Below are 10606 nucleotides of genomic sequence, written 5' to 3' on the forward strand. Positions count from 1 at the left end.
GTCGGTAAAAAATCTTAAAAAATTGGGGAAAAAATCTTTAAAAATTGGGAAAAAATCAGGAAAAATTTGGGAAAAATGGGGAAAAAACCTTAAAAAATTGGGAAAAAAATCTTAAAAATTAGGGAAAAAATTGGGAAAAAATTGGGAAAAAATCTTTAAAAATTGGGAAAAAAATCTTAAAAAATTGGGAAAAAAACAGGAAAAATTTGGGAAAAATGGGGAAAAAATCTTAAAAAATTGGGAAAAAATCTTATAAAATTGGGAAAAAATTGGGAAAAAAATCTTTAAATTGGGAAAAATTGTGAAAAAATAGGGAAAAAATCTTAAAAAATGGGGAAAAAAATCTTAAAAAATTGGGAAAAAATCAGGAAAAATTTGGGAAAAATGGGGAAAAAACCTTAAAAAATTGGGAAAAAATTGGGAAAAAATACAGAAAAAATCTTTAAAAATTGGGAAAAAAATCTTAAAAAATTGGGAAAAAGTCTTAAAAAATTGGGAAAAAAACTTTTAAAAATTGGAAAAAATAGGGAAAAAATTAGGAAAAAATTGGGAAAAGAGGGGAAAAGCTGAATTTGATGAAATGTTGGGCTGGAGTTGGTGAGTGACCCCTCCCTCCCTGCAGCTGCGGGCGGTGCACGAGCAGCTGGCCGCGCTCTCGCAGGGCCCCGTGTCCAAGCCCAAGCGCAGGCGGGAGAAGAGGAAGAAGAAAAAGTCGGAGAAGCACAAAGGGAGAGCGGCCGACGAGGAGCGGCAGCGGCAGGCGCAGCTCCGGCGCGCCAGGAGGAGCGCGGCCGGCGGCGGCAGCAAGTGAGACATCTGATATGGGATTTTAGAGGATTTTTTAGGATTTTTTTTGGGTTTTTTCGGAAATTTTTTGGGGATTTTTTGGGATTTTTTTGGGATTTTTTGGGGGTTTGGGATGTGAGGAATTGGGATTTGGCAGCGGCAGGCGCAGCTCCGGCGCGCCAGGAGGAGCGCGGCCGGCGGCGGCAGCAAGTGAGATTTGGGGGATTTGGGATATTTTGGGGATTTTTGGGGATTTTTTAGGGGTTATTTGAGGATTTTTTTGGGATTTTTTTCAGGATTTTTGGGGACAATTTTTGAGCAGATTTTTCTGGGATTTTTTTTGAGTTTTTTTTAAGGATTTTTTGAGAATTTTTAATAATTTTATCAGGATTTTTTGGGGATTTTTTAAGGATTTTTTGAGAATTTTTTAGGATTTTTTGGGGGGGATTTTTTGAGGTTTTTTGTAGTTTTTTTGAGGATTTTTCTGCGATTTTTTTGGATTTTTTTTAAGAATGTTTGAGTTTTTTGAGGGTTTTTTTAGGATTTTTAAAGGCTTTTTTTGGAATTTTTTGAGATTTTTTGGGGATATTTTTTTTATTTTTTTGAGGATTTTTGGAGGGTTTTTTTAGGATTTTTTCGGGGTTTTCAGGAATTTTTGGGGGATTTTTAAAGGATTTTTTAGGATTTTTTGGGATTTTTAAATGGATTTTTTGATGGTTTTTTAGGATTTTTTTCAGGTATTTTTGGGGATTTTTTGAGGATTTTTTTCAGGATTTTTGAGGGATTTTTTGAAGGTTTTTTGGGAAATTTTGGGGGATTTTTTGAGGATTTTTTGAGAATATTTAGGATTTTTTGGGGATTTTTAAAGGATTTTTTGGAGTTTTTTTGAGTATTTTTTTAGTATTTTTTTGGGGGTTTTTAGGATTTTTGGAGAATATTTAAATGATTTTTTAAGGAGTTTTTGAGAATTTTTTAGGATTTTTTTCAAGATTTTCGGGGGATTTTTTGGGGATTTTTAAAGGATTTTTTGAGGATTTTTTGGGGGATTTTTTGGGGGTTTGGGATGTGAGGAATCGGGATTTGGCAGCAGCAGGCGCAGCTCCGGCGCGCGGAGGAGCGCGGCCGGCGGGGGCAGCAAGTGAGAGATCTGTTCTGGGGTTCTTGGGATTTTTTGGGATTTTTTAGGAATTTTTTGAGGATTTTATAGGATTTTTTGGGGATTTTTTAAGGTTTTTTGGGGGTTTTTCGGGGATTTTTTGAGGATTTTTTGTGGGATTTTTTGGGGTTTTTTTTCAAAAAATCAGAAAAAAATCGCCAAAAAATAAGAAAAAAAACCCGAAAAAAAATCAGAAAAAAATCCTAAAAAATCAGAAATAATCCCATATTTTTTTTCTTTGCCAGAAACCCCAAAAAATCCTCCAAGCCCCCCCTGCCTCCCCCCGCTGCCTCTCTGCTGGACTCGGAGGAGGAGGAGGAGTCCAAGCCCATGTCGTACGACGAGAAGCGGCAGCTGAGCCTGGACATCAACAAACTGCCCGGGGAGAAGCTGGGCAGGGTCGTGCACATCATCCAGTCCAGGGAGCCCTCGCTGAGAGACTCCAACCCCGAGGAGATCGAGATCGACTTCGAGACCCTCAAAGCCTCCACGCTGCGCGAGCTGGAGCGCTACGTGCTGTCCTGCCTGAGGAAAAAACCCAGGAAACCCTACAGTGAGAGTGAGTCACAATTGGAGTTGAAATCTGGGGGTTATTGGGGATTTTTTGGGGATTTTTTTGTTATTTTTTGGGGATTTTTTGGAGATTTTTGAGGCATTTTTTGGGATTTTTTTGGGATTTTTTCGTGATTTTTTGGGACTTTTTCCAGATTTTTCTGTGATTTTTCCGGCATTTTTTGGGATTTTTTTAGTGGGTTTTTTGGGATTTTTTGCAGATTTTTCTGTGATTTTTGAGGCATTTTTGGGGATTTTTTGGGATTTTTTGCAGATTTTTCTGTGATTTTTCGGGCATTTTTTGGGATTTTTTTAGTGATTTTTTGGGTATATTTTGGGTTTTTTTGCAGATTTTTCGGTGTTTTTTTGGGCATTTTTTGGTTATTTTTTGGGATTTTTTTAGTGATTCTTTGGGTATTTTTTGGGACTTTTTTGCAGATTGTTTCTGTGATTTTTTAGTGATTTTTTGGGGCATTTTTTGGGATTTTTTGCAGATTTTGCGGTGGTTTTTTGGGGATTTTTTCGTGATTTTCGAAGGATTTTTTGGGGATTTTTTGGGGATTTTTTGGCATTATTTACAGATTTTCTGGCGATATTTTTGGGATTTTTTGGCATTTTTTTGGGATTTTTTGCCGATTTTTTCTGTAATTCTTTGGGGCATTTTTTGGTGATTTTTGGTCCTTTTTGGGGATTTTTCTGTAATTTTTTGTGGAGTTTTTGGGGATTTTGGCAGGTTTTTCAGGGATTTTGGGGGATTGTTGGATTGAGGGGAATGTTGGGACCCTCAAAGCCTCCACGCTGCGCGAGCTGGAGCGCTACGTGCTGTCCTGCCTGAGGAAAAAACCCAGGAAACCCTACAGTGAGAGTGAGTCACAATTGGAGTTAAAATCTGGGGGTTATTGGGGATTTTTTGGGGATTTTTTTGTTATTTTTTGGGGATTTTTTGGAGATTTTTGAGGCATTTTTTGGGATTTTTTTGGGATTTTTTCGTGATTTTTTGGGATTTTTTCCAGATTTTTCTGTGATTTTTCCGGCATTTTTTGGGATTTTCTTAGTGGGTTTTTTGGGATTTTTTGCAGATTTTTCTGTGATTTTTTAGGCATTTTTTGGGATTTTTTTAGTGATTTTTTAGGTATATTTTGGAATTTTTTGCAGATTTTTTGATGTTTTTTTGGGGATTTTTTGGTGATTTTTGGGGATTTTTTGCAGATTTTTTTGTGATTTTTTTAGTGATTTTTCAGGGATTTTTTTGGATTTTTTGGTGATTTTTTGGCATTTCTTTAGAGATTTTTTGGGTAATTTTTTTTATTTTTTTCAGATTTTTCAGTGTTTTTTTGGGGATTTTTTGGTGATTTTTGGAGATTTTTCTGTGATTTTTCAGGGATTTTTCGGGCATATTTTGGGATTTTTTGCAGATTTTTCGATGTTTATTTGGGGATTTTTTGGGGATTTTTTGCAAATTTTTCTGTGATTTTTAGTGATTTTTTTGGGATTTTTTGCAGATTTTTCTGTGATTTTTTAGTGATTTTTTGGTGATTTTTTGGTGATTTTTGGAGGATTTTTCAGGGATTTTTTGGTGATTTTTTGAAGGATTTTTTGGGTATTTTTTAGGATTTTTTGCAGATTTTCCGGTGATTTTTTTGGTATTTTTTGGGCATTTTTTTGGGATTTTTTTCAGATTTTTTCTGTAATTTTTTGGGGCATTTTTTGGTGATTTTTGGTCCTTTTTGGGGATTTTTCTGTAATTTTTTGTGGAGTTTTTGGGGATTTTGGCAGATTTTTCAGGGATTTTGGGGGATTGTTGGATTGAGGGGAATGTTGAGACCCTCAAAGCCTCCACGCTGCGCGAGCTGGAGCGCTACGTGCTGTCCTGCCTGAGGAAAAAACCCAGGAAACCCTACAGTGAGAGTGAGTCCAGATTGAGGGGAGGTTTGGGGGTTATTGGGGATTTTTTGGGGATTTTTTGGAGATTTTTCGGGCATTTTTTGGGACTTTTTTTTTTTATTTTTTGGTGATTTTTTGGGATTTTTTGCAGATTTTTCTGTGATTCTTTAGGCATTTTTTGGGATTTTTTTAGTGATTTTTTTTGGCAATTTATGGGATTTTTTTCAGATTTTTCGGTGTTTTTTTGGGGATTTTTCGGTGATTTTTGAAGGATTTCTTTGGGATTTTTTGGGGATTTTTTTGCATTATTTACAGATTTTCCGGTCATTTTTTTGGTATTTTTTGGGCATTTTTTCGGGGTTTTTTGCAGATTTTTCTGTGATTTTTCAGGGATTTTTTGGGCATATTTTGGGATTTTTTGCAGATTTTTCGGTGATTTTTTGGGGATTTTTTGCAGAATTTTTGGTGATTTTTCAGGGATTTTTTGGGATTTTTTGCAGATTTTTCTGTGACTTTTTAGCGATTTTTTTGGGCATTCTTTGGGATTTTTTGCAGATTTTTCGGTGGTTTTTTGGTGATTTTTGGATGAGTTTTTAGAGATTTTTTGGAGATTTTTCGAAGATTTTTGTGTACTATTTGCAGGTTTTCCGGGGTTTTTTTTTTTGGTTTTTTGCAGATTTTTATGTGATTTTTTTTTGGCATTTTTTGGGCATTTTTGTTCATATTTTTGGGGGTTTTTCACAGATTTTTCTGGGATTTTTTGGGATTTTTTTGGTGATTTTTTTAGTGATTTTTTAGGCGTATTTTGGGGATTTTTTGGGATTTTTTGTTCTTTTCGGCATTTTTTGGGATTTTTTCCAGATTTTTCTGTGATTTTTTGGGGAATTTTTTTGGCACTTTTTTGTTTTTTTCTGGGATTTTTCTGGGATTATTTGATTCTTTGGGCATTTTGGGGGGATTTTTCTGGGATTTTTTGGAGGTTTTTCAGGGATTTTTTTGGAGATTTTTTCGGAGATTTTTCAGTGATTCTTTGGCATTTTTTGGAGATTTTTCTATGGTTTTTTGGGGGATTTTTTTGTGATTTTTTGGAGGTTTTTTTCTGTGATTATTAGGAATTTTTTGGTGATTTTTTGGTGATTTTTTTGGGTTGTTTTTTTTTTTTTTTTTTTTTTTTTCTTTTTTTTCTTTTTTTTCTTTTTTTTCTTTTTTTTTTTCAGCGATTTTTTGGGGGGATTTTTCTCTGATTTTTCAGACATTTTTTGGGGGATTTTTTGGGAATTTTTTAGAGATTTTTCTATTGTTTTTGGAGATTTTTTCATGATTATTCAAGGATTTTTTGGAGAATTTTTGGGGATTTTTTAATGATTTTTCAGAAATTTTTGGTGATTTTTTTGGGCATTTTATTTGATTTTCTGGTGATTTTTCAGGGATTTTTGGGGAATATTTTGGAGATTTTTCAGTGATTTTTTTTTTGCAATCTTTGGCATTTTTTGGAGATTTTTCTGTGATTTTTTTGTGCATTTTCGGGGATTTTTTGGATATTTTTTCATGATTATTTAGGGATTTTTTGGGGATTTTTTTGAGATTTTTAAACGATTTTTCAGAAATTTTTTTGTGATTTTTTTGGGCGTTTTTTTTTATTTTTCAGGAATTTTTGGGGGATATTTCGGAGCTCTTCCTATGATTTTTTTGGGGCATTTTTTCCTGCTTTTCCCTGACTTTTTTCCCAATTTTTCCCATTTTTCCAGCCCTGAAGAAGCCGGTGGGGAAGACGAAAGAGGAGCTGGCGCTGGAGAAAAAACGGGAATTGGAGAAGCGGCTGCAGGACGTCAGCGGGCAGCTGAACTCGGCCAAGAAACCCCCAAAAAAGGGTTGGAAATCTGGGAAATTTGGGAATTTTTGGGATTGGGAGTTTGGGAATTTAGGATTTTTGGGGATTTTTTGGGATTTTTTGGGTGTTCTGGGGTTGAAAATGGAGAATTTTTGGAAATTCAGGATGGGTCGGGCAGCTGAACTCGGCCAAGAAACCCCCAAAAAAGGGTTGGAAATCTGGGAAATTTGGGAATTTTGGGAATTTTTGGGATTGGGAGTTCGGGAATTTAGGATTTTTGGGGATTTTTTGGGATTTTTTGGGTGTTCTGGGGTTGAGAATTTTGAATTTTGGGGAATTTGGGATGGATCGGGCAGCTGAACTCAACCAAGAAACCCCCAAAAAAGGGTTGGAAATTTTGGAAAGTTTTGGGAATTTTTGGGATTGGGAGTTTGGGAATTTAGGATTTTTGGGGATTTTTTGGGAATTTTTGGGTGTTCTGGGGTTGGGAATTTAGAATTTTTGGAAATTTTGGATGGATCGGGCAGCTGAACTCGGCCAAGAAACCCCCAAAAAGGGTCGGGAAATTTTGGAAATTTTGGGGAATTTTTGGGAATTTTTGGGATTGGGAATTGTGGAATTTAGGATTTTTGGGAATTTTTGGGTTGAGAATTTAGAATTTTAGGAAATTTTGGATGGGTTGGGCAGCTGAACTTGGCCAAGAAAACCCTGAAGAAGGGTTGGAAATTCTGGGATATTTTGGGATTGGGAATTGTGGAATTTAGGATTTTCTGGGAATTTTTGGGTGAAATTTTGGGATTGGAATTTCAAGTTCTGGGAAGGAATTCTGGGATTGAAGGAGGGAATTCTGGGATTGGAATTGGGAATTCTGGGATTGAAGGAGGGAATTCTGGGATTGGAATTGGGAATTTTGGGATTGAATTTGGGAATTCCAAATCCCAAATTTCCCCCTGGGAATCCTTTCCTGGGATTTTGGGGCTCTGAGGCCATTCCCAAATCCCAAATTTTCCTGGTATTTTTTTTTTTGGGGGGAATTCTAGATTCCAGGATGGAATTTTGGGATTAGAATTTGAAATTTTAGTTCCTGGGATTTGAAATTCTGGCATTGGAATTGGGAATTCCGAGTTCTGGGAGGGAATTTTGGGATTGAAACTGGGAATTCTGGGATTGAAGGAGGGAGTTCTGGGATTGGAATTGGAAATTCTGGGATTGGAATTGGGAATTCTGGGATTGAAATTGGGAATTCTGGGATTGAAATTGGGAATTCTGGGATTGGAATTGGGAATTCTGGGATTGGAATTGGGAATTCCAGGAACGTTTTGGGATTGGAATTCCAAGTTCAGGGAAGGAATTCTGGGATTTGAATTGGGAATTCTGGGATTGAAATGGGGAATTTCAGGATTGGAATTGGGAATTCTGGGATTGGAGTTGGGAATTCCAGGAACGTTTTGGGATTGGGAATTATTAAATTGGAATTGGGAATTACTGGATTGAAATTGGGAATTCTGGGGTTGAAGGAGGGAATTTCAGGATTGGAATTGGAAATTCTGGGATGTTGGGATTGGGAATTCTGGGATTGGAATTGGGAATTATTGGATTGAAATTGGGAATTCTGGGATTGAAGGAAGGAATTCTGGGATTGGAGTTTATAATTCTGGGATTGGAATTGGAAATTCTGGGATGTTGGAATTGGGAATTCTGGGATTGAAATTGGGAATTGCAGGAAAATTTTGGGATTGGAATTGGGAGTTCTGGGATTGGGAATTCTTGGATTGAATTTGGAAATTCCAAGTCCTAAAATCCTTTTCTGGGATTTTTGGGGCTCCGAGGCCATTCCCAAATCCCAAATTTTCCTGGAATTTTTTTGGGGGGAATTCCAGATTCCAGGATGGAATTTTGGGATTAGAATTTGAAATTTTAGTTCCTGGGATTTGAAATTCTGGGATTGGAATTGGGAGTTTTGGGATTCGAATTGGGAATTCTGGGATTGGAATTGGGAATTCCAGGAACGTTTTGGGATTGGGAATTATTAAATTGGAATTGGGAATTACTGGATTGAAATTGGGAATTCTGGGGTTGAAGGAGGGAATTTCAGGATTGGAATTGGAAATTCTGGGATGTTGGGATTGGGAATTCTGGGATTGGAATTGGGAATTATTGGATTGAAATTGGGAATTCTGGGATTGAAGGAGGGAATTCTGGGATTGGAGTTTAGAATTCTGGGATGTTGGGATTGGGAATTCTGGGATTGGAATTGGGAATTGCAGGAAAATTTTGGGATTGGAATTGGGAATTCTGGGATTGGGAATTCTGGGATTGGGAATTCTTGGATTGAATTTGGGAATTCCAAGTCCCGAAATCCTTTCTCTGGGATTCTGGGACTCTCCAGCCATTCCCAAACCCCGAATTTCCCCCTGGGAATCCTTTCTCTGGGATTTTAGTCTCCGTGGCCATTCCCAAATCCCGAATTTTCCCGGAATTCCCGTTTTTTTTTCCCTCCCCAGCCAGCGAGAAGCCGGAGTCGGCGGCGGCGGCGGCGTCGCGTCTCAGCGCCTCCAGCTCCAGCTCGGACTCGAGCAGCTCCAGCTCCTCCTCCTCCTCCTCGGACACCAGCGACTCGGATTCAGCCTAGAATTCCCAGAAAAAATGAAAAAAAAATTTTGTTTTTTTTTTTTTTTCCATGGGAAGGGGAAAAAAAAAATCGCGGAAAAAAAAAAATCGCGGAAAAAAAAAAAAAAAAAAAAGCCCAGAAATGAAAAAAAAAATTAATAAAGATGAAAATAAAGTGGGTGGAGAATGGAGGGGTGAGGAAGAGGGTGGGGGTGGAGAGAGAGAGATTTGGAATTTTGGGGGATTCCTGGAGGGAATTTTTGTTTTTTTTTTTTTGTGGGAAAAGGAAAAAAAGTTGCGGGAAAACGGCGCAAAAAAAAAATTCAGGAAAAAAGAAAATGGCCCAAAAAATGACCCAAAAATTGAGAATTCCAGGAAAAAATGGAGGAAAAAAGAGGAGTTTGTGGAATTGTTGGGAAAAAATCCTGGAGAGAAAAATTTTCATGGAGAAAACGAAAATTCCCAGAAAAAAAATTTCAGAAGAAATGGCCCAAAAATGGAAAATTCCAGGGAAAATTGAGGAAAAAAAAAGCAGAAAAAAAAGAAGAATTTGTGGAATTGTTGGGAAGAAAATCCTGGAGGGAAAAAATGAAAATTCCCAGAAAAAAAAAGGGAAAAAATCGCCCAAAAAATGATACAAAAATTGAGGAAAAAAATCCAGAAAAAAAGAAGAATTTGTGGAATTGTTGGGAAAAAAATCCTGGAGGGAAAAAATGAAAATTCCCAGAAAAAAAAAAGGAAGAAAATTGAGAATTCCAGGAAAAATTGAGGAAAAAAATCCAGAAAAAAAGAAGAATTTGTGGAATTGTTGGAAAAAAAATGGCCCAAAAAATGATCCAAAAATTGAGAATTCCAGAGAAAAATGGAGGAAAAAAATCCAGGAAAAAAGAAGAATTTGTGGAATTGTTGGGGAAAATCCTGGAGGGAAAAAATGAAAATTCCCAGAAAAAGGAAAAAAAATCCCCCAAAAAATGACCCAAAAATTGAAAATTCCAGGAAAAATTGAGGAAAAAAATCCAGGAAAAAAGGAGAATTTGTGGAATTGTTGGAAAAAATTCCTGGAGGAAAAAATTTCCATGGAAAAAGAAAAGTTTGGAGGAAAAATGGAAAAAATTCCCAAAAAAAAGGCACAAAAATTGAAAATTCCAGGAAAAAATGGTGGAAAAAAACTGGAAAAAAAAAGAATTTTTGGAATTGCCAGAAGAAATTCCCTGTAAAATTAGAAAATTCCTCGAGGAAGAAAATTTTTTGGAAATATGAAAAAAATTCCTGGAAAAAACGGCCAGAAATTAAAAATTCTGTGGAAAACATCAGGAAAAAAAATGAGGAAAAAAAAAAGAAATTTTTGGAATTTCTGGAAAAAAATTCCCTGGAAAATGGAAAAAAATTCCTGGAAATTGAAAATTCTGGAAGAAAAAATCTTGGAAAAATTCCTGGAAAAAACTCCCAGAAAATGAAAATTTTGAAGGAAAAAAATTCTGGAAAAATGAGAAATTTTTGGGACTGGATTTTCCCCCAAAAAAAAAGAAAATATTTGGAATTTTCTCCCTCTCTTTGCTCGGATTTTGGGGGGAATTCGTGGAATTTTCCGGGAAAATTTGGGATTTCCTGTTTCCTTTTCCCTCTTTTTCCAGATTTAGGGATTTTTTAATTTTTTTTATTATTTTTTTGTTGATTTTTTTTGTTTTTTCCTGGAATTTTTTCCGTGTGGGGGAAAAAAAATTAAATTAAATTTGGGGTTTTTTAAAGAGGAAAAGAAAAACCTTAAAAATTCTCCCCAAAAAATT

At 36.1% G+C, this 10606-nt stretch overlaps 1 protein-coding gene across 1 annotated transcript in view; it reads left to right on the top strand.

The window, feature by feature from the left end:
* BRD2 (bromodomain containing 2) overlaps positions 1 to 10350 on the top strand; it is a 40132-nt gene extending 29782 nt beyond the window's left edge. Inside the window, exons 9-12 of the mRNA XM_056510432.1 lie at positions 623 to 807; positions 2188 to 2501; positions 6127 to 6249; positions 8714 to 10350. Of these exons, the coding sequence (XP_056366407.1) occupies positions 623 to 807; positions 2188 to 2501; positions 6127 to 6249; positions 8714 to 8841 (750 nt within the window). The 3' untranslated portion in view covers positions 8842 to 10350. The remainder of the gene's footprint in view (positions 1 to 622; positions 808 to 2187; positions 2502 to 6126; positions 6250 to 8713) is intronic.
* Positions 10351 to 10606: the final 256 nt, after the last annotated feature.

The sequence above is a fragment of the Oenanthe melanoleuca genome, chromosome 25, assembly GCF_029582105.1.
Source record: "Oenanthe melanoleuca isolate GR-GAL-2019-014 chromosome 25, OMel1.0, whole genome shotgun sequence".
Taxonomy (NCBI): Eukaryota; Metazoa; Chordata; class Aves; order Passeriformes; family Muscicapidae; genus Oenanthe; species Oenanthe melanoleuca.